Below are 22,458 nucleotides of genomic sequence, written 5' to 3'. Positions count from 1 at the left end.
ACTCTAGCTACTGTTATTCATTACGTAACTCTAGCTACTGTTATTCATTACGTAACTCTAGCTACTGTTATTCATTACGTAACTCTAGCTACTGTTATTCATTGCGTAACACTAGCTACTGTTATTCATTACGTAACACTAGTTACTGTTATTCATTACGTAACACTAGTTACTGTTATTCATTACGTAACTCTAGCTACTGTTATTCATTACGTAACTCTAGCTACTGTTATTCATTACGTAACTCTAGCTACTGTTATTCATTACGTAACTCTAGCTACTGTTATTCATTACGTAACTCTAGCTACTGTTATTCATTGCGTAACACTAGCTACTGTTATTCATTGCGTAACACTAGCTACTGTTATTCATTGCGTAACTCTAGCTACTGTTATTCATTACGTAACTCTAGCTACTGTTATTCATTACGTAACTCTAGCTACTGTTATTCATTACGTAACTCTAGCTACTGTTATTCATTACGTAACTCTAGCTACTGTTATTCATTACGTAACTCTAGCTAGTTACTTTAAGTCTCCTTACCACTAATCACACTGTTGGTAATTTCCATTCCAACCTCGAAAGAAACTAAACCATATTTATTTTTTTGTACTTTGTTCGACCTCTCTTGAGTTTTGGTACTGGGGCCAATGTAGCGCTTTGATTAAAACGTTTTAATTCCGGTTGGGGGCTTAGTAGTTGAGATCGTGATGTAACAACCTCATGATTATAACAATATTAGCTAGCTGGGTTTGTTTCTTGGCAGGAATTAGTGGGAATAAGAGATTGCAGTAATTTTATTATTAAAATGTCATTCCAGTCTCTCCTTGCTGCCACTAATATCCTTTCTATTTTTTCTTTCTTTTTGTTTGTTTTTTGTTTCTAACCACCTAGCCGCCACCGGCAACTAACACATGACCTTCTGACTTCTGAACTCTTCACCCAATGACGAGCCGCCCCAAGCCTGCCTGCTGATCAGTTAACTGGTAATTGCCTTTTGCTAGCCTCTCGGGACGCAGTGAGAAAGAGGTGCCTGCCCTTAGTTACCCTAACATGTTTTTGATTTAAAAAAAAACATTAAAAAAAAATATATCACAATCTCATAGAAACACATCAAACCCAAGTTATTATTTTATTGATTTCTGTTCATTGAGTTGAATTCTCATTCTCTCTCTTTCTTTTTCTTCATGAATCACAAACTGGGGAGATGTGTGTGTTCTAATGAATCTGCACGTAATTATAAAATATATATATATTTATATTTAAATATGTATATAAATTATTAAATAATCTCAATAAAGATCCCTTCCTCCCTGTCGACCTCCCCATACCTGCTCTGATTCGGTGACCTCACTAATAATTACTGAATAATGCTAAACGGGAACTGAAACCAAACTGTATGCCCCCAGGTCCCTCGTTCCCTCCCCATTCCACACTTGCTTGTGGGTCATTTGATAGAAAAGGAAATGGAAGGAAAGAGAAACTACACTCACACCAACTTGTTGATTCTCTGTCATTTTCATATGTAGTCGTGCGTTATGAACCTCTGAGATGATAATGTGCTGACACATTCTGGGTGTGCCCTCCATGGTTGCCTGTTAAAAGCATGGCTAAATTGACTACAAATGGAGCTTATTATAATTTGTTTTTGTTTTTCTTTGTTTTTACTTGATTTTTCTGTTTTCTCGTTATTACATTCTAATGAGCTCTTTTGTGAAGGACTAGCCAGACAAAGCAGGTTGTTAGAATTTAAAAGGTAGCTTTTGAAGTGGCAGGCCTATCATGGGCAGTTAGCAGAAGCTAGGTGGGGTGCTGGGGCAGGGTGATATGGGGAAGAATCAGGATGAGAAGCGGTGTTTCTATTACTATAATGAAAGTAGGATGGGTTGAGGGCACAGTGGATATATAGTCAACTAGCTACTGAACTTAACTATGCTCCTCCACACTGTGTCCAAGCCTGATCTATTTAGAGAAATTGTGCGAGCTGTGATCTAAAAGACAAAAAAAAGTATTGTGTGCATATTTAGCCAAAGGGTTTCCAGTTGAATTATATCTACATAAATATGTATTTAACCGCAGAGGGCTCTCCGTCATTTTAGCGTTTGAAAGGGTGTGATTTCATGGTTGCGTAAGTAAAGCTGTAGTTCCCCATGAAGAGACAAAGGCGATTAACACTAAAGATGGCTACTGGTGGAGGGGGGATCCTGATAGTGAACTTTTGTATATATTTCCTTTTCTCTTTTTTGATTTTGCCTTTTTGTTTTTGGTTGTATCCACACCCCTGGCAAAGAATGCATTCTCATTGTGCGTTTCAGCATTTGGCCAATTCTCTATGCTAGTGTGTTTTTGTAGTTTTCTTTTAATCTCTTTCCAATTTGATACCAATCAAGTCATCCTGGGGGACGGGATACTTGCCCTCATGCAAATATGCCTGTTTGAATTCAAATGACTTTGGGGGGAAATGTATTTATTTTTAACCCTCACCATACCAGTTTGAAGTCCCCCAATTAGCACATCCACAATGTGTCTCCATGAAGGTATAGTCCAGCTCCTGAGCCCTGACCGTTTCTTTAACTCTTTCTCAAGAACAAAAATAGGATGTGAAAGCCATGCCTGCCTGTTCAAATTGCTTTATACATACCTGTTTTTATATATACACACACATACACACACATACACACACACACACACACACACACACATACACACACATACACACACACACACACACACACACACACACACACACACACACACAGAGAGAGAGATACACATGTAGATACCTGTCATTACATATTAAAGATGGAGAACAAAATGAAATACTCTTACAGGGTGCTGGAGAAGAAAACATATATATTTTTGGCAATTTTAGCTTTTTATACTTGCAGTTACAAAATATGAGAAAAAAAAAAGTACAAAAAAATAGTATGCAGAAAAAGGACATGTGGCGAAAATGCTGTGTTACTTTGGATATTATTGGCTTGGAAAATAAAAAATAAAGACCAAAATAGTCATACCTAGGAACATTGCAAGGATGTAAGTGTTACAAAGAGGGGTTGAGAGAGACACAGAGAATATTTCTTTTGTTTTTAAAGTTAGAAGAAGTGCCTTATCGACGGTTGTTTCTTTTTCCAAGTGTTAACATTCTGTTCAGTAATATCCAGCAACAACTAGGAAACTGCAGAGAGGAACGGCTTCTGTATGCTCTCTGAAGAGTTGAGCAGGGTAGCTCCGTCATTATTGCTGAGCTACTGAAGTTATTCTATGCAAAAAGAATAGCAGTCGTATGACCAGCTAAAATATGTGCCATGGTTCGTCTTCCCAAGTATCAGTTCAGTTGTTTTTTTTTTGTTTTTTTTTATTATTATTATTTTTTTATAAATCTTTGGCCCTTTTCTCTGCCATCGGAACAAGTTTCATTTCTTATTTCTCTGCGTTTTGATTTAACATGTTATCCTTGTCTTGTTTTCTGGTAACTGTGATTATTCTACAAAGAACAAACTGCCAATAGCAGCGCAGAAGTCTGCCAGGACATTTTATGAATAAATTGAATATAAAATGAGATTAAGAGGGGAAAAGCCGTTTGCATGTATACCTCTGTTTCAAAATCTGCAAACTGATAACATCCACTCTAACAATGCTTTCTCACTACGGTTGGGGAATGTAGCCAACCCGTTTTATAATCCTATGACCTAAAGACCCGAGAGGGTTTTCCCAGATGCTCTTCGGAGCTCTTCAGATTGGGGGGGGGGGGGCTGGATGACATGTATTGATTACTATGTTAGTCAATATGTAGCCATTCTGGAAGTGATCGACATACAGCTGGATGATATAGCAGAGAGACTAGAAAAGCGCCTTGCCTCCCTACAGCTAAAATGATGAGGCCGCCTGCACTCTTAAGGTCCATACTACTGAGTAGTGTTGGTTCCAGGTGTGAATACTGGAACAGGTGAAGACCCGCACATGGTAGAACAAACGATTACATCCAAAACTGAGGCTTGAATGCAAAATAAAGATGGTTATTAGAATATCATGCCCCAAAAATCATAGTGCGAGAGAGTGCATAAATGAAAGGTGAAAATAAAACAAACGTTTTGTCCTTAGGCCATCTCTACAGCTAACACAACTTCACAGCCAAGCAGTTTTCAGTTATTGAAACAAAAAAGGGGTATATCTAATCAAAGAAAAAAAAGACTATTAAAAAATCAATTGAGACATGAATTCTAAAGTATTTTACCTTCCCTGGCAGTCTGATACTATTTATTTTTCTCATACATGCTTTACACAGAAAAGGTCAATATGTTTTTAGTGTTATGAATTATTCTTAATTTAAAAAAAATATATTTTTTTTTTTAGAAATGCAATATTAACATGGAGCAAGATATGACAAGCATTTTGACAGTATTAAGAAATGTTCCCTCATACAATGGCACAGCGTGTTGTAACATTGCAAAGGTTGGTTTAGTTCATCAGGTATATGGTGAAAGCTACCGTATTCTCTGGCCTGCCTAGTACGATGTATGATCATGTAATTTACAGCCATTGTTAAAGGTTTATAATGTATTTTTCTAATCTCATTTTATATGTATATTATAAAATCCTTTTTCTGACTTTTTTTGTTGTTGTTGATGAAGCCCACTGCAAATTGTTTTTGAACCCCCCCCTTTACATCTTGAAATCTGTCCCTCATTAGGAGTGTTTCCTTTCCTAGAGTTAGATTTAGTTTTCTTGCCAACTCCTAGCTTGTTTAACTCATTAGTGACTTTTCGTTTCTTGTCATAAGTATTTTTACATGCTTGCTTTTTAGTTTTCATGGTGTGTGCTGTTATATTTCTTATTAACCCCTTGGCATTTATTTTAATAAAACATTCTTAGTAAGAATTTTACTAACTTGCTGATATTTTGTTGTTCTTGTTTTTAACAAGTTTAATGGATGTACGACCTTGGTCTGGTTCACGGACTAACACAATTAAAACTGGTGTCTGACCACCAAACACTTACACTGACCTGCTTGTACACACACACACACACACACACACACACACACACACACACACACACACACACACACACACACACTGTCTAACTGGAACCTGTGCACGAGCTGATCCGTCCCTCACTCTTGCTCACACACACTTCACCTGTGTTGCTGAAAAGATTCATCTACACACTACATAATCCCAATTCCAGCACCGCTGCTGTCTCGTCCCTCCTTTCTGTTTATCACCACTCTCTTGTGGTTTTGCTCTTTGTAGGAGAACCAGGTAGCTGCTCGCTGTAACTGGAAGTGTAGGAGAACCAGGGAGCTGCTCTCTGTAGGAGAACCAGGGAGCTGCTCTCTGTAGGAGAACCAGGGAGCTGCACTCTGTAGGAGAACCAGGGAGCTGCTCTCTGTAGGAGAACCAGGGAGCTGCACTCTGTAGGAGAACCAGGGAGCTGCTCTCTGTAGGAGAACCAGGGAGCTGCTCTCTGTAGGAGAACCAGGGAGCTGCACTCTGTAGGAGAACCAGGGAGCTGCTCTCTGTAGGAGAACCAGGGAGCTGCTCTCTGTAGGAGAACCAGGGAGCTGCTCTCTGTAGGAGAACCAGGGAGCTGCTCTCTGTAGGAGAACCAGGGAGCTGCTCTCTGTAGCTGTAAGTGGAAGTGTAGGGTTGCAGGTGAAACACTAGGGTCCAACACAAATGTCCAACTGAAACCTAATATGCTGCTCATCATACAGTATCTCAAGGCAATCTGCCTTGTGTAGGATTAACTCATCTGATTCAACACCAATCTGCCTGGTGTAGGATTAACTCATCTGATTCAACACCAATCTGCCTTGTGTAGGATTAACTCATCTGATTCAACACCTAGCTGATTCAACACCAATCTGCCCTCCCGGGTTTGAGAGGGGGAGCGAGTGGGAGAGCAAGAGAGAGAGATTACTGTAGCGCAGAAGATACTAATGTACATATAGCTATGACCCCATACACCGTTATTACAACCCATTCAAAATTAACTGGTCCTGCAATGTGACGCGTACTGTTGGGAAGTGGACTGTCATCTGATGTTAGACACAGCTGGAGCCCCTATACAATTCCTGAAAAGGCTATCCGTTGCTATAAAGTTCTACTACTATATTTACTCTTAAGTAATTCTACAGGTAATTGTAATGCTTTCACAGGGCCGTTTCACTAAAGCACCAGCCATTTATCTACAGGGTGAACCAATTGGTCGGTTCTATTTAGGTCATCTGTGCCTTTTAACCATTGTTGGTCATTTTCATATTCAGGTGTGAAGTGTAGACTTGGAGTAGATCAGACAATGATCAGACAATGACACTAGAAGGGATTACTTGAAGTGCTGACGTAGTATTCTACTGCCTTAACCCATTTCGCAAGAGTCTAAACGATAGTGTTGACAATGCAACAAAAACTTTGGGATCAAATTAGAATGAAGATATTAGCTTCTATTAGTCGCTTTGTAATTCGACTCGATTCACAGCCAGCGCCTACTAAAGTCTCTGTTCTGTTTCACTTCTTTCCTCTTTGCTTCTTTTCTTCACTAATTTCAGGTGTTCAGACTGACACATGAGCCAAGATGAGCTGTTATTAATCTCTTTTTTTTATTTTTATGATTATACTTTAACCCACTGGGTGTTGCCTCCACAATTTCAAAGTATCTCTGCACAAACAACTTCGGCTTTAACAATCTAATTCCTTAGTTTCCACAAACAAGTGAGTAAAGCGCATAACATTTAGACTTTCTCCGCTGTCTGAAATTAACACATCTTCCCTATCTGATGATGGGTGCGTTTCTGTAACACTTGACTTTAGACAAGCAATAAAGAAAAAAATAGATATCAATGGGAGTTTGTCAATCCAAACTTTGGCATATTTCCATCCAGAGCAATGTTTAAGTAATACTTGTTGGGTCTTCTAACCTTTCTTATATATTTATGCAGTTAATTGTAAAAAAAGAAAAAAAAGAATCCTCTCTGCCCCCAAAAAATGGCCATAACTGGAATCCGCCTTTTTAGCAATGGGTGTCTTTATGCTGTCTGAAGTGTAAGTGTTGCCTTTTATTTTTCTGTTGGCTCGTTTCCCGAGTTGAGCTGATGACAAGAATATGAAGTGGCAAGTTATTTGTCTGGTGTGCAATGCATTACAAACCCTGCCTGCACGATTGCATCTGGAAATAAGTGCCTTTTTGTGAGAGATTTTAAAAATGTATATATTGTGCCAATTACTAGTATCTCTCACTTGCCTTTTTGTTGAGCACTAAAAATGAAATTCCTTAGCTATTCCTGCACACTGTAGATTGATCGTTTTTTGTTGTTGTTGAACTGGAATATTTAAAAAAAAATCTTTTGGTTTAAAAAAAACATCTCAAGCCTTCTATTTCTCGTATGTAATTGGACCACAATATGCATATAATAGCTGTGTAGGGAAGCAGTCCTATGTGGTTTGAATGAATGTCTTGTTAGTCCTGGACTGTGTTACTACTACCTTACCCCTGTATTGTCAACGAGTATATTTCTGAAAACATTCCTCAAACGTAAGTCAAATTATGACAGCAGGTTAACCCATTAACGTGGTCTCAATGACGTAGCACTCAGGGTTCAAAGGGTAATGATACCAAAAATTGGAATAACGATTGAAGCCCCATTGGATTTTTTTACGATTATTTTTTGTTTGTCACTGATGTGTGTTGAAAAAATGCTTAAAAACATTTCTCAGTGATCTGCTATAGAAGTTCTGATGCATGTAGGGGGGCTCTACATCTGAGAATTGTTGTGGAGTTGTAAGGTTTTATGTGATGTAGTTTTGTGTGTTTTGTTTTATAGAGGACTAGAATAGGATTCTGAGTAGGATATAAAACCATGTATTGTCAATTATGTTGCTCAAACCAAAAAAGGAAGATGTCATGTGTACAATAAAGAACCACATTTACAAGTGGCCTGTTGACTGCTCTACTTGGCCTTGTCTGGCTTCTCTCTGTTCTGCTGATGTCATCTATTTGGAAATCTAGGATGCCAGCATTTCAAGGTACATTTAGCACAAAGGAACACAGGAAATTACATACAAAATTACAGCAAAATGCAAGATGGTGTCTTGAAGCAAGAAGACGTCTGGAAATGGATGTGTTTACATATAAAAGGATCAGAACTTAAGTCTCCTTTCCATAGCTGGCATTTTAAGGTCAAATCAATCAAAAGTCCTTCCCGACCGGGGTGGTTTTGTCATTTGAGGTGACTTTTGCCTCAAGGTACTGTATGGTGCGACTGTTGAATGGCTTTTTTTCCCCCCCTGAAGACTTGACAGAAGACATGTACAGCTGAAGTGGGAGGTTTACATACACCTTAGCCAAATACACACAATTCCTGACATTTAATCCTAGTAAAAATTCCCTGTCTTAGTTCAGTTAGGATCACCACTTTATTTAAGAATATGAAATGTCAGACTAATAGTAGAGAGAGGGATTTATTTCAGATTTTATTTCTTTAATCACATTCCCAGTGGGTCAGAAGATTACATACACTCAATTAGTATTTGGTAGCATTGCCTTTAAATAGTTTAACTTGGGTCAAATGTTTCGGGTAGCCTTTCACAAGCTTTCCACAATAAATTGGGTGAATTTTGGCCCATTTCTCCTGACAGAGCTGGTGTAACTGAGTCAGGTTTGTAGGCCTCCTTGCTCTCACACACTTTTTCAGTTCTGCCCACAAATCTTCTATAGGATTGAGGTCAGGGCTTTGTCATGGCCATTCCAAAACTTAGATTTTGTTGTCCTTAAGCCATTTTGCCACAACTTTGGAAGTATGCTTGGGGTCATTGTCCATTTGGAAGACTAAGCTTTAACTTCCTGACTGATGTCTTGAGATGTTGCTTCAATATATCCACATAATTTTCCCTCCTCATGATGACATCTATTTTGTGAAGTGCACCAGTCCCTCCTGCAGCAAAGCACCCCCACAACATGATGCTGCCACCCCCGTGCTTAACGGTTGGGATGGTGTTCTTCGGCTTGCAAGCCTCTCCCTTTTCACTTCAAATATAACGATGGTCATTATGGCCAAACAGTTCTATTTTTGTTTCATCAGACCAGAGGACATTTCTCAAAGTACAATCTTTGTCCCCATGTGCAGTTGCAAACCATAGTCTGGCTTTTTTATGGCGGTTTTGGAGCAGTGGCTTCTTCCTTGCTGAGCGGCCTTTCAGGTAATGTTGATGTGGGACTCGTTTTACTGTGGATTTAGATACTTTTGTACCCGTTTCTTCCAGCATCTTCACAAGATCCTTTGGTCCTTTGCACCAAGTACGTTAATCTCTAGGAGACAGAACGCGTCTCCTTCCTGACCGGTATGACGGCTGCGTCCTCCTATGGTGTTTATACTTGCGTACTATTGTTTGTACAGATGAACGTGGTACCTTCAGGCGTTCGGAAATTGCTACCATGGATGAACCAGACTTGTGGTCTACATTTTTTTTTTCTGAGGTCTTGGCTGATTTATTTTGATTTTCCCATGATGTCAAGCAAAGAGGCACTGGGTTTGAAGGTAGGTTTTGAAATACATCCACAGGTACACCTCCAATTGACTCATGATGTCATTTAGCCTTTCAGAAGCTTGTAAAGCCATGACATTTTCTGGAATTTTCCAAGCTGTTTAAAAGCAGTCGACTTAGTGTATGTAAACTTCTGACCCACTGGAATTGTGATACAGTGAAATAATCTGTAAACAATTGTTGGAAAAATTACTTGTGTCATGCACAAAGTAGATGTCCTAACCGACTTGCCAAAACTATAGTTTGTTAACAAGAAATTTGTGGAGTGGTTGAAAAACGAGTTTTAATGACTCCAACCTAAGTGAATGTAAACTTCCGACTTCAACTGTATACTCATAATCCTGATCCGTTCTTCCAGTAGTAGTAAGCAAGTATTAATTACTATTGTTAATATTACTGCACTGTCGGAACCAGAAGAACAAGCATTTCGCTACACTTGCATTAACATCTGCTAACCATGTGTATGTGACCAATTAAAATGTGATTTGAGTAAGCAAGTACAACACAACGGCATTTCCAATAATACATATTTTAATAGGTTGTATATTCCATGGACTTCTGTGGCTCAGTGGATAGAGCATGACGGTTGCAACACCAGGATAAGGGGTTTGATCATCAATACATACGTTCATCAGCACAGAAATCGATGCTCTTGCCAAGACCACGGACTAGAAGCGTCGCATCCCATGAATACCACGTGCTACTGATAGAGACGTTTTGGATTAGAAACACACCGTAAGCCTGGAGTTCAGGACATTCATTTCTAACTCCCTGGTTCTCTACAGTAGAGGAAGCTGGTAGGAGGAGCTATTGGAGGACAGGTTCATTATAATGTCTGGAATGAAATGGAACGGTATCAGATATTTGGAAGCCACATGCTTGACTCCGTTCCATCTATTCCATTTTAGCCATTACAACGAGCCCGTCCTCCTATTGCTCCTCTCACCAGCCTCCACTGCTCTACGGATAATTAACTCATCTTTGTGTCGAGCGCCACTTGATTGAACAGTGAGCCAGTTCAGTTCGTTGACATAGAGTTGGTGTATGTTTCAATGGGTCTGCTGATTACTCATTACTATGTGCTAGCAGGCCCCCTGCTTGTCATGCTGTTAGCAGCCTAGTATTATTGCAACGACAAAACAGTTCTTTAGAGGCCACTCAATTGGACAAATGGACAATGGGAAGTTAAGTATAATCTCTCCTCTCTCTGTGTGTAGAACTTGGAGATGCAGCTGTTGAATAGGATTGTGGGGGGTTGTCTGAGGGCTTGTGGAAGTGACTTTTACATGTATGTGTCTTGCAGGAGGGGGAGATGGAGAGGAGGGATGGTTGGTTGCAGGTAAGATTCAGCAGAGAAGCAGTTGTTGTGGGGGCCAGCTGCGAGTACAATCGGAGGGAAGGGGGTCGAGTGGAAGCGTTGCATCATGAGTGACCGATGTTCCTGGAATGAATGTGGGGCATTCATCAGGAGTGCAGCTGTTTCTCTCTCTCTCTCTCTGTGTGTGTGTATGTGTGTTTTCAGAGTAAACAGTATTGGGTTTTAAGCCCAGTTAGGATTAAGCCCCATCAATTGTTACTGAGAAAACAGGCAAAATCCATTTGAGTTTGATATTCACACAGATTCATGTAGGCTTGTAGCATAACTTATGTATAATATGATATCATCTAGCTATGGTAGTCGACCTCTCTTATCAATCCCATGCTTTTGTCCCAAAAAGCACCACAAGTGATGGCTAAAGTAGACAAAAACCATTGCCATTTTTCAGATAAGATCACGATTTTCATCAAGCTGTCCGAACTCATTATTTCTGAATGACACATACGTTTGATCCTATTTGTAACATTTCATACATTTTTACAGTTTTGCATTTAACAGCACCGATTTACTGGGTTTTGGGTTTGGTGCACATTTTGGTTTTGCCCTTAGCGCTACACAGCTGATTCAAATAACCAACTCATTAAGCTTTGATTATTTGAATCGACTGTGTTGTGCTTCGGCAACAAACAAAATCAGAAAGTGCACCCAGGACCAAGTTTAGGAAACCCTGGTGTAGGTGGTAGTCAAGTGACCTTTATACCGCTCGTCTACACAGTAGCTGAATGGCTGATCTCTGTGTGAGAGGGGAAATGAAAAAGCTGACCCAATTTAATACACCTGTCTCCGTGCACTCTGCCCCTTCTCTCACTCACATTTCACATCTATATTTTGAGCACAGCCGTCCACAGCAGTCCAAAGATAGGTAGTGTGATTCCACATGGAAATTGAACATTACCGTGAACATTCATTGTCATATAGATCAACAAAATCACACATGCAGTACGTATTTGTTGTGAAGTTGATACCAATTTCACTTATAATGTAATATTTACTCACAAAATTTCTCACCAAGATTGAGCAACCCACATTCAGGTGAATGGGGCGGCAGGTAGCCTAGTGGTTAGAGCATTGAGCCAGTAACTGAAAGTTGCTAGATCAAATCCCTGAGCTGACAAGGTAAAAATCTGTTGTTCTGCCCCTGAACAAGGCAGTTAACCTACTGTTCCTAGGTTGTCATTGTAGATAAGAATTTGTTCTTAACTATCATGCCTAGGATGAGGTGGGGTGTAATGGCGATGAAAGTATGATGGTAATCTGTTTTTCCCACAATCGAACACTGTCACCACCCCTCCCCCCCCACGGGAGAAGACAAATGACTACATTGTCCCTGGATGTGTACTTTCTCTTTGGGTGTAATTAATCTCAGTGCGGCGGGTGTAAACATTAAGAAGGACACGCTTTTGTCTCCGATTCATCTGTTCTGTCAGATTTACATCCCTTGCTAAATCTGGGCGTGGCACGGCGGGGTCCCTCCCCCTGAGTCATGGCTGCAGTCAGCAGAGAGACAAACGACGACAACACGGAGAAGAGATCAGACACGAACGTCACTAACACCCAATAACAGACAGAAACAACCCATTCCATCGCTTTCAGCTTGACGAGGCCATAAGATGTTCTGTCTAGCCTAAGTTAGGGCATGTCTCGAATGATACCGGCCATGTCCGAATACCAATACTTTAGCCTGGGCAGCCTCTAGTGAGCGCTATGGATCTCATCTGGGCTTAACTTGCCCAGACTTTTTCTGCCTTCTCGCCATTAAATCGAGTTTAGGAGGAAATCGAAGCCTTTCCATCCTGAATTAAGATTGTTTTAAGTACGAACTGGTTGCCGGGGGGACACAAGTGTATTAGCGGCTGGGCACATTAAGTCTAGACAATCGTGGAGATGCATATGGCCCACTAGCAGCTTCCCAGGCTACCCATACTTGCGTTCTAAATAGTAGGCTGATTGCGTATGTGAAAATATATAATTTTATTGTGTGAAATGTTGTATGCTTTAAATGCCAGGATGTCATACTGGTTTCAACTTTTCATGTAGTAGAATTAGCTGCACTATTGATGAAGAGAGCAGCATACCACCCTGGATACCACTGCTGGCTTTCCTCTGAAGTTAAGCAGGGTTGGTCTTTGTCGGTCCCTGGATGGGAAACCAGATGCTGCTGGAGGGCCAGTAGGAGGCACTATTTCCTCTGGTCTAAAAAAAATATCCCAATGCCCCAGGGCGGTGATTGGGGATGCTGCCCTGTGTAGGGTGCTGTCTTTTGGGATTGGATGTTAAATGGGTGTCCTGACTCTCTGGTCACTAAAGAGTAGGGGTGTTAACCCTGGTGTCCTGACTCTCTGGTCACTAAAGAGTAGGGGTGTTAACCCCGGTGTCCTGGCCCTCATACCATCATGGCCACATAATCATTCCCAGCTTCCAATTGGCTCATTGATTCCCCTGTAGCTATTCCCCAGGTCTTTGCTGTAAATGAGAATGTGTTTTCAGACAACTTACCTGGTAAAATAAGGGGTAAACAATACCTGATAATTAGATAAGAAGATGGGCTGTAGCAAACAATGCAATTGTGCATTAGATGATGCTTTCCCAGGATGGTAATATGTTGATTTACACTGAGTATACAGAACAGTAGGAACACCTTCCTAATATTAAGTTGCTGCCTCAGAACAGCCTCAATTTGTCAGTGTATTTGTATTTATTATGGATCCCCATTTGTTCCTGCCAAAGCAGCAGCTACTCTTCCTGGGGTCCAGCTAAATTAAGGCAGTTTATACAATTCTAAAACATTGCAATACATTCACAGATTTCACAACACACTGTGTGCCCTCAGGCCCCTACTACACCACTACCACATATCTACAATACTAAATCCATGTGTATGTTATCTGTCTGTGCCAATGTTTGTTTTGCTTCAGTCTCCGCTGTTACATAAGGTGTTTTTTTATCTGTTTTATAAATCTAATTTTACTGCTTGCATCAGTTACTTGATGTGGAATAGAGTTCCATGTAGTCATGCTCTATGTAGTACTGTGTGCTTCCCATAGTCTGTTCTGGACTTATGGACTCTACAAGGTGTCGAAAGCATTCCACAGGGATGCTGGCCAATGTTGACTCTAATGCTTCCTGCAGTTGTCAAGTTGGCTAGATGACCGTTGGGTGGTGGACCATTCTTGATACACACGGGAAACTGTGAAGCGTGAAAAACCCAGCAGCATTGCAGTTCGTGACACAAACTGGTGTGCTTGGCACCTACTACCATACCCTGTTCAAAGTCACTTAAATCTTTTGTCTTGCCTATTCACCCTCTGAATGGCACACATACACAATCCATTTTTCAAAATCCTTCTTTAACCTGTCTCCTCCCCTTTCATCTACACTGATTGAAGTGGATTTAATGAGTGACATCAATAAGGGATCATAGCTTTCACCTGGATTCACATGGTCAGTCTGTCATGGAAAGAGCAGGTGTTCTTAATATTTTGTGCACTCAGTGTATACTAAACAGTATGTAATATATAGTAGGAAGTATAATTAGTACACAGTATGTAGTTTAGTAAGTAGTAGGAATGACAGATTTCGGACACAGACACTATTCAGAATATATACAAAAATATAAACGCAACGTGTAAAGTGTTGGTCCCATGTTTCATGAGCTGGAATAAAAGATGCCAGAAATGTTCCATATGCACAAAAAGCTTATTTCTCTCAAAATGTTGTGCACAAATTTGTTTACATCCCTGTTAGTGCACATTTATCCTTTGCCAAGATAATCCATCCACCTGACAGGTGTGGCACATCAAGTAGCTGATTAAACAGCATGATCATTACACAGGTGCACCTTGTGCTGGAGACAATAAAAGGCCACTCTAAAAATGTGCAGTAATATTATCACAACACAATGCCACAGATGTCTCAAGTTTTACTCACCAGACATGTCACCCATTGAGCATGTTTGGGATGCTCTGGATCAACGTGTATGACAGCATGTTCCAGTTTCCGCCAATATCCAGCAACAAAGCCATTGAAGAGGAGTGGGACAACATTCAACAGGCTGATCAACTCTATACGAAGGAGATGTGTCGCGCTGCATGAGGCAAATGATGGTCACACCAGACACTGACTGATTTTCTGATCCACGCCCCTACCATGTTTTTAAAGGTATATGTGACCAATAGATGCATATCTGTATTACCAGTCATGTGAAATCCATAGATTACGGCTTAATGAATTTGTCAATTGATATATTTCAATCGAAATATGAACTGTAACTCAATAAAATCTTTGAAATTGTTGCATGTTACGTTTACATTTATGTTCAGTGTAGATTAACTTTTGACAATAAAAGTATTGTGCATTTTGGAAGAGGTAGTAGTAAAGTCACATACAGGGAAGTTATGGTGGTAGTAGTATAGTCACATACAGGGAGGTTATGGTGGTAGTATAGTCACATACAGGGAGGTTATGGTGGAAGTAGTATAGTCACATACAGGTAGGTTATGGTGGTAGTAGTATAGTCACATACAGGGAGGTTATGGTAGTAGTATAGTCACATACAGGAGGTTATGGTGGTAGTAGTATATTCACATACAGGGAGGTTATGGTGGTAGTAGTATAGTCACATACAGGGAGGTTATGGTGGTAGTAGTATAGTCACATACAGGGAGGTTATGGTGGTAGTAGTATAGTCACATACAGGGAGGTTATGGTGGTAGTAGTATAGTCACATACAGGGAGGTTATGGTAGTAGTATAGTCACATACAGGTAGGTTATGGTGGTAGTAGTATAGTCACATACAGGGAGGTTATGGTGGTAGTAGTATAGTCACATACAGGGAGGTTATGGTGGTAGTAGTATAGTCACATACAGGGAGGTTATGGTGGTAGTAGTATAGTCACATACAGGGAGGTTATGGTGGTAGTAGTATAGTCACATACAGGGAGGTTATGGTGGTAGTAGTATAGTCACATACAGGGAGGTTATGGTGGTAGTAGTATAGTCACATACAGGGAGGTTATGGTAGTAGTATAGTCACATACATGGAGGTTATGGTGGTAGTAGTATAGTCACATACAGGGAGGTTATGGTGGTAGCAGTATAGTCACATACAGGGAGGTTATGGTGGTAGTATAGTCACATACATGGAGGTTATGGTGGTAGTAGTATAGTCACATACATGGAGGTTATGGTGGTAGTAGTATAGTCACATACAGGGAGGTTATGGTGGTAGTAGTATAGTCACATACAGGGAGGTTATGGTAGTAGTAGTATAGTTACATATAGGGAGGTTATGGTAGTAGTATAGTCACATACAGTGAGGTTATGGTGGTAGTAGTAATTTCACAAACAGGGAGGTTATGGTGGTAGTATAGTGACATATAGGGAAGTTATGGTGTTAGTATAGTCACATACAGGGAGGTTATGGTGGTAGTATAGTGACATATAGGGAAGTTATGGTGTTAGTATAGTCACATACATGGAGGTTATGGTGGTAGTAGTAGTATAGTCACATACAGGGAGGTTATGGAGGTAGTATAGTGACATATAGGGAAGTTATAGTGGTAATATAGTCACATACATGGAGGTTATGGTAGTAGTAGTATAGTCACATACAGGGAGGTTATGGTGGTAGTAGTATAGTCACATACAGGGAGGTTATGGTAGTAGTAGTATAGTCACATACAGGGAGGTTATGGTGGTAGTAGTATAGTCACATACAGGGAGGTTATGGTGGTAGTATAGTCACATACAGTGAGGTTATGGTGGTAGTAGTAATTTCACAAACAGGGAGGTTATCGTGGTAGTATAGTGACATATAGGGAAGTTATGGTGGTAGTATAGTCACATACATGGAGGTTATGGTGGTAGTAGTAGTATAGTCACATACAGGGAGGTTATAGTAGTACTATAGTCACATACATGGAGGTTATGGTAGTAGTATAGTCACATACAGGTAGGTTATGGTGGTAGTAGTATAGTCACATACAGGGAGGTTATGGTGGTAGTAGTATAGTCACATACAGGTAGGTTATGGTGGTAGTAGTAAAGTCACATACAGGGAGGTTATGGTGGTAGTAGTATAGTCACATACAGGGAGGTTATGGTGGTAGTAGTATAGTCACATACAGGGAGGTTATGGTGGTAGTAGTATAGTCACATACAGGGAGGTTATGGTGGTAGTAGTATAGTCACATACAGGGAGGTTATGGTGGTAGTATAGTCACATACAGGGAGGTTATGGTGGTAGTAGTATAGTCACATATATGGAGGTTATGGTAGTAGTATAGTCACATACTGGGAGGTTATGGTGGTAGTATAGTCACATGCAGGGAGGATATGGTGGTAGTATAGTCACATATATGGAGGTTATGGTAGTAGTATAGTCACATACAGGGAGGTTATGGTAGTAGTATAGTCACATACAGGGAGGTTATGGTGGTAGTAGTATAGTCACATACAGGGAGGTTATGGTAGTAGTATAGTCACATACAGGGAGGTTATGGTGGTAGTATAGTCACATACAGGGAGGTTATGGTGGTAGTAGTATAGTCACATACAGGGAGGTTATGGTGGTAGTAGTATAGTCACATACAGGGAGGTTATGGTGGTGGTAGTATAGTCACATACAGGGAGGTTATGGTGGTAGTAGTATAGTCACATACAGGGAGGTTATGGTGGTAGTAGTATAGTCACATACAGGGAGGTTATGGTGGTAGTATAGTCACATACAGGGAGGTTATGGTAGTAGTATAGTCACATACAGGGAGGTTATGGTGGTAGTAGTATAGTCACATATATGGAGGTTATGGTGGTAGTATAGTAACATACAGGTAGGTTATGGTAGTAGTATAGTCACATACAGGGAGGTTATGGTAGTAGTATAGTCACATACAAGGAGGTTATGTGGTAGTAGTATAGTCACATACAGGGAGGTTATGGTGGTAGTAGTATAGTCACATACAGGGAGGTTATGGTGGAGTAGTATAGTCACATACAGGGAGGTTATTGGTAGTAGTATAGTCACATACAGGGAGGTTATGGTGGTAGTAGTAAAGTCACATACAGGGAGGTTATGGTGGTAGTAGTATAGTCACATACAGGGAGGTTATGGTGGTAGTAGTATAGTCACATACAGGGAGGTTATGGTGGTAGTAGTATAGTCACATACAGGGAGGTTATGGTGGTAGTATAGTCACATACAGGGAGGTTATGGTAGTAGTATAGTCACATACAGGGAGGTTATGGTGGTAGTATAGTCACATACAGGGAGGTTATGGTAGTAGTATAGTCACATACAGGGAGGTTATGGTGGTAGTATAGTCACATACAGGGAGGTTATGGTGGTAGTAGTATAGTCACATACAGGGAGGTTATGGTAGTAGTAATATAGTGACATATATGGAGGTTATGGTGGTAGTATAGTCACATACAGGGAGGTTATGGTAGTAGTAGTATAGTCACATACAGGGAGGTTATGGTAGTAGTATAGTCACATACAGGGAGGTTATGGTGGTAGTATAGTCACATACAGGGAGGTTATGGTGGTAGTAGTATAGTCACATACAGGGAGGTTATGGTAGTAGTATAGTCACATACAGGGAGGTTATGGTGGTAGTAGTAAAGTCACATACAGGGAGGTTATGGTGGTAGTAGTATAGTCACATACAGGGAGGTTATGGTGGTAGTATAGTCACATACAGGGAGGTTATGGTGGTAGTAGTATAGTCACATACAGGGAGGTTATGGTGGTAGTAGTATAGTCACATACAGGGAGGTTATGGTAGTAGTATAGTCACATACAGGGAGGTTATGGTGGTAGTAGTATAGTCACATACAGGGAGGTTATGGTGGTAGTATAGTCACATACAGGGAGGTTATGTGGTAGTAGTATAGTCACATACAGGGAGGTTATGGTGGTGGTAGTATAGTCACATACAGGGAGGTTATGGTGGTAGTAGTATAGTCACATACAGGGAGGTTATGGTGGTAGTAGTATAGTCACATATATGGAGGTTATGGTAGTAGTATAGTCACATACAGGGAGGTTATGGTGGTAGTAGTATAGTCACATACAGGGAGGTTATGGTGGTAGTATAGTCACATACAGGGAGGTTATGGTAGTAGTATAGTCACATACAGGGAGGTTATGGTGGTAGTAGTATAGTCACATACAGGGAGGTTATGGTGGTAGTAGTATAGTCACATACAGGGAGGTTATGGTGGTAGTAGTATAGTCACATACAGGGAGGTTATGGTGGTAGTAGTATAGTCACATACAGGGAGGTTATGGTGGTAGTATAGTCACATACAGGGAGGTTATGGTGGTAGTAGTATAGTCACATACAGGGAGGTTATGGTGGTAGTAGTATAGTCACATACAGGGAGGTTATGGTAGTAGTAGTATAGTCACATACAGGGAGGTTATGGTGGTAGTAGTATAGTCACATACAGGGAGGTTATGGTAGTAATATAGTGACATATATGGAGGTTATGGTGGTAGTATAGTCACATACAGGGAGGTTATGGTGGTAGTAGTATAGTCACATACAGGGAGGTTATGGTAGTAGTATAGTCACATACAGGGAGGTTATGGTGGTAGTATTGTCACATACAGGGAGGTTATGGTAGTAGTACAATAGTCACATACAGGGAGGTTATGGTAGTAGTATAGTCATATACAGGGAGGTTATGGTGGTAATAGTAAAGTCACATACAGGGAGGTTATGGTGGTAGTAGTATAGTCACATACATGGAGATTAAGGTGGTAGTATAGTCACATACAGGGAGGTTATGGGGAAGTAGTATAGTCACATACAGGGAGGTTATGGTGGTAGTAGTATAGTCACATATATGGAGGTTATGGTGGTAGTATAGTCACATACAGGGAGGTTATGGTAGTAGTATAGTCACATACAGGGAGGTTATGGTGGTAGTAGTATAGTCACATACAGGGAGGTTATGGTAGTAGTAGTATAGTCACATATATGGAGGTTATGGTGGTAGTAGTATAGTCACATACAGGGAGGTTATGGTGGTAGTATAGTCACATACAGGGAGGTTATGGTAGTAGTATAGTCACATACAGGGAGGTTATGGTGGTAGTAGTATAGTCACATACAGGGAGGTTATGGTGGTAGTAGTATAGTCACATACAGGGAGGTTATGGTGGTAGTATAGTCACATACAGGGAGGTTATGGGGGAAGTAGTATAGTCACATACCGGGAGGTTATGAAGGTAGTAGTATAGTCACATACAGGGAGGTTATGGTAGTAGTATAGTCACATACAGGGAGGTTATGGTGGTAGTAGTATAGTCACATACAGGGAGGTTATGGTAGTAGTATAGTCACATACAGGAAGGTTATGGTGGTAGTAGCATTGTCACATACAGGGATGTTATGGTGGGAGTATAGTCACATACAGGGAGGTTATGGTGGTAGTATAGTCACATACAGGTAGGTTATGGTGGTAGTAGTATAGTCACATACAGGGAGGTTATGGTGGTAGTAGTATAGTCACATACAGGGAGGTTATGGTGGTAGTAGTATAGTCACATACAGGGAGGTTATGGTGGTAGTAGTATAGTCACATACAGGGAGGTTATGGTGGTAGTATAGTCACATACAGGGAGGTTATGGTGGTAGTATAGTCACATACAGGGAGGTTATGGTGGTAGTAGTATAGTCACATACAGGGAGGTTATGGTGGTAGTATAGTCACATACAGGGAGGTTATGGTGGTAGTAGTATAGTCACATACAGGGAGGTTATGGTGGTAGTAGTATAGTCACATACAGGGAGGTTATGGTAGTAGTAGTATAGTCACATATATGGAGGTTATGGTGGTAGTAGTATAGTCACATACAGGGAGGTTATGTGGGTAGTATAGTCACATACACGGAGGTTAAGGTGGTAGTATAGTCACATATAGGGAGGTTATGGTGGTAGTATAGTCACATACAGGGAGGTTATGGTGGTAGTAGTATAGTCACATACAGGGAGGTTATGGTGGTAGTAGTATAGTCACATACAGGGAGGTTATGGTAGTAGTATAGTCACATACAGGGAGGTTATGGTGGTAGTAGTATAGTCACATACAGGGAGGTTATGGTGGTAGTATAGTCACATATAGGGAGATTATGGTAGTAGTATAGTCACATACAGGGAGGTTATGGTGGTAGTAGTATAGTCACATACAGGGAGGTTATGGTGGTAGTAGTATAGTCACATACAGGGAGGTTATGAAGGTAGTAGTATAGTCACATACAGGGAGGTTATGGGGGTAGTAGTATAGTCACATACAGGGAGGTTATGGTGGTAGTAGTATAGTCACATACAGGGAGGTTATGGTGGTAGTAGTATAGTCACATACAGGGAGGTTATGGTGGTAGTAGTATAGTCACATACAGGGAGGTTATGGTGGTAGTAGTATAGTCACATACAGGGAGGTTATGGTGGTAGTAGTATAGTCACATATAGGGAGGTTATGGTGGTAGTATAGTCACATACAGGGAGGTTATGGTGGTAGTATAGTCACATACAGGGAGGTTATGGTGGTAGTAGTATAGTCACATACAGGGAGGTTATGGTGGTAGTAGTATAGTCACATACAGGGAGGTTATGGTGGTAGTATAGTCACATACAGGGAGGTTATGGTGGTAGTATAGTCACATACAGGGAGGTTATGGTGGTAGTAGTATAGTCACATACAGGGAGGTTATGGTAGTAGTATAGTCACATACAGGGAGGTTATGGTGGTAGTATAGTCACATACAGGGAGGTTATGGTGGTAGTAGTATAGTCACATACAGGGAGGTTATGGTGGTAGTATAGTCACATACAGGGAGGTTATGGTGGTAGTAGTATAGTCACATACAGGGAGGTTATGGTGGTAGTATAGTCACATACAGGGAGGTTATGGTGGTAGTAGTATAGTCACATACAGGGAGGTTATGGTAGTAGTATAGTCACATACAGGGAGGTTATGGTGGTAGTAGTATAGTCACATACAGGGAGGTTATGGTGGTAGTATAGTCACATACAGGGAGGTTATGGTGGTAGTATAGTCACATACAGGGAGGTTATGGTGGTAGTAGTATAGTCACATACATGGAGGTTATGGTGGTAGTATAGTCACATACAGGGAGGTTATGGTGGTAGTAGTATAGTCACATACAGGGAGGTTATGGTAGTAGTATAGTCACATACAGGGAGGTTAGTGGTAGTAGTATAGTCACATACAGGGAGGTTATGGTGGTAGTAGTATAGTCACATACAGGGAGGTTATGGTGGTAGTAGTATAGTCACATACAGGGAGGTTATGGTGGTAGTATAGTCACATACAGGGAGGTTATGGTGGTAGTAGTATAGTCACAAACAGGGAGGTTATGGTGGTAGTATAGTCACATACAGGGAGGTTATGGTGGTAGTAGTATAGTCACATACAGGGAGGTTATGGTGGTAGTAGTATAGTCACATACAGGGAGGTTATGGTATGTAGTATAGTCACATACAGGGAGGTTATGGTGGTAGTATAGT

General features: G+C 40.7%; 1 protein-coding gene across 4 annotated transcripts in view; it reads left to right on the top strand.

The window, feature by feature from the left end:
- qkia (QKI, KH domain containing, RNA binding a) overlaps positions 1 to 4,886 on the top strand; it is a 104,017-nt gene extending 99,131 nt beyond the window's left edge. For all 4 annotated transcript variants that reach the window (XM_014126319.2, XM_014126141.2, XM_014126225.2 and 1 more), the window contains exon 8: positions 895 to 4,886. In XM_014126319.2, coding sequence (XP_013981794.1) covers positions 895 to 911 — 17 coding nt within the window. In that variant the 3' untranslated portion in view covers positions 912 to 4,886. The remainder of the gene's footprint in view (positions 1 to 894) is intronic.
- The last annotated feature ends 17,572 nt before the right edge of the window (positions 4,887 to 22,458 follow it).

This window comes from Salmo salar, chromosome ssa01, assembly GCF_905237065.1.
Source record: "Salmo salar chromosome ssa01, Ssal_v3.1, whole genome shotgun sequence".
In the NCBI taxonomy this organism is placed as follows: Eukaryota; Metazoa; Chordata; class Actinopteri; order Salmoniformes; family Salmonidae; genus Salmo; species Salmo salar.
This window is presented reverse-complemented; position numbering and strand designations above follow the sequence as displayed.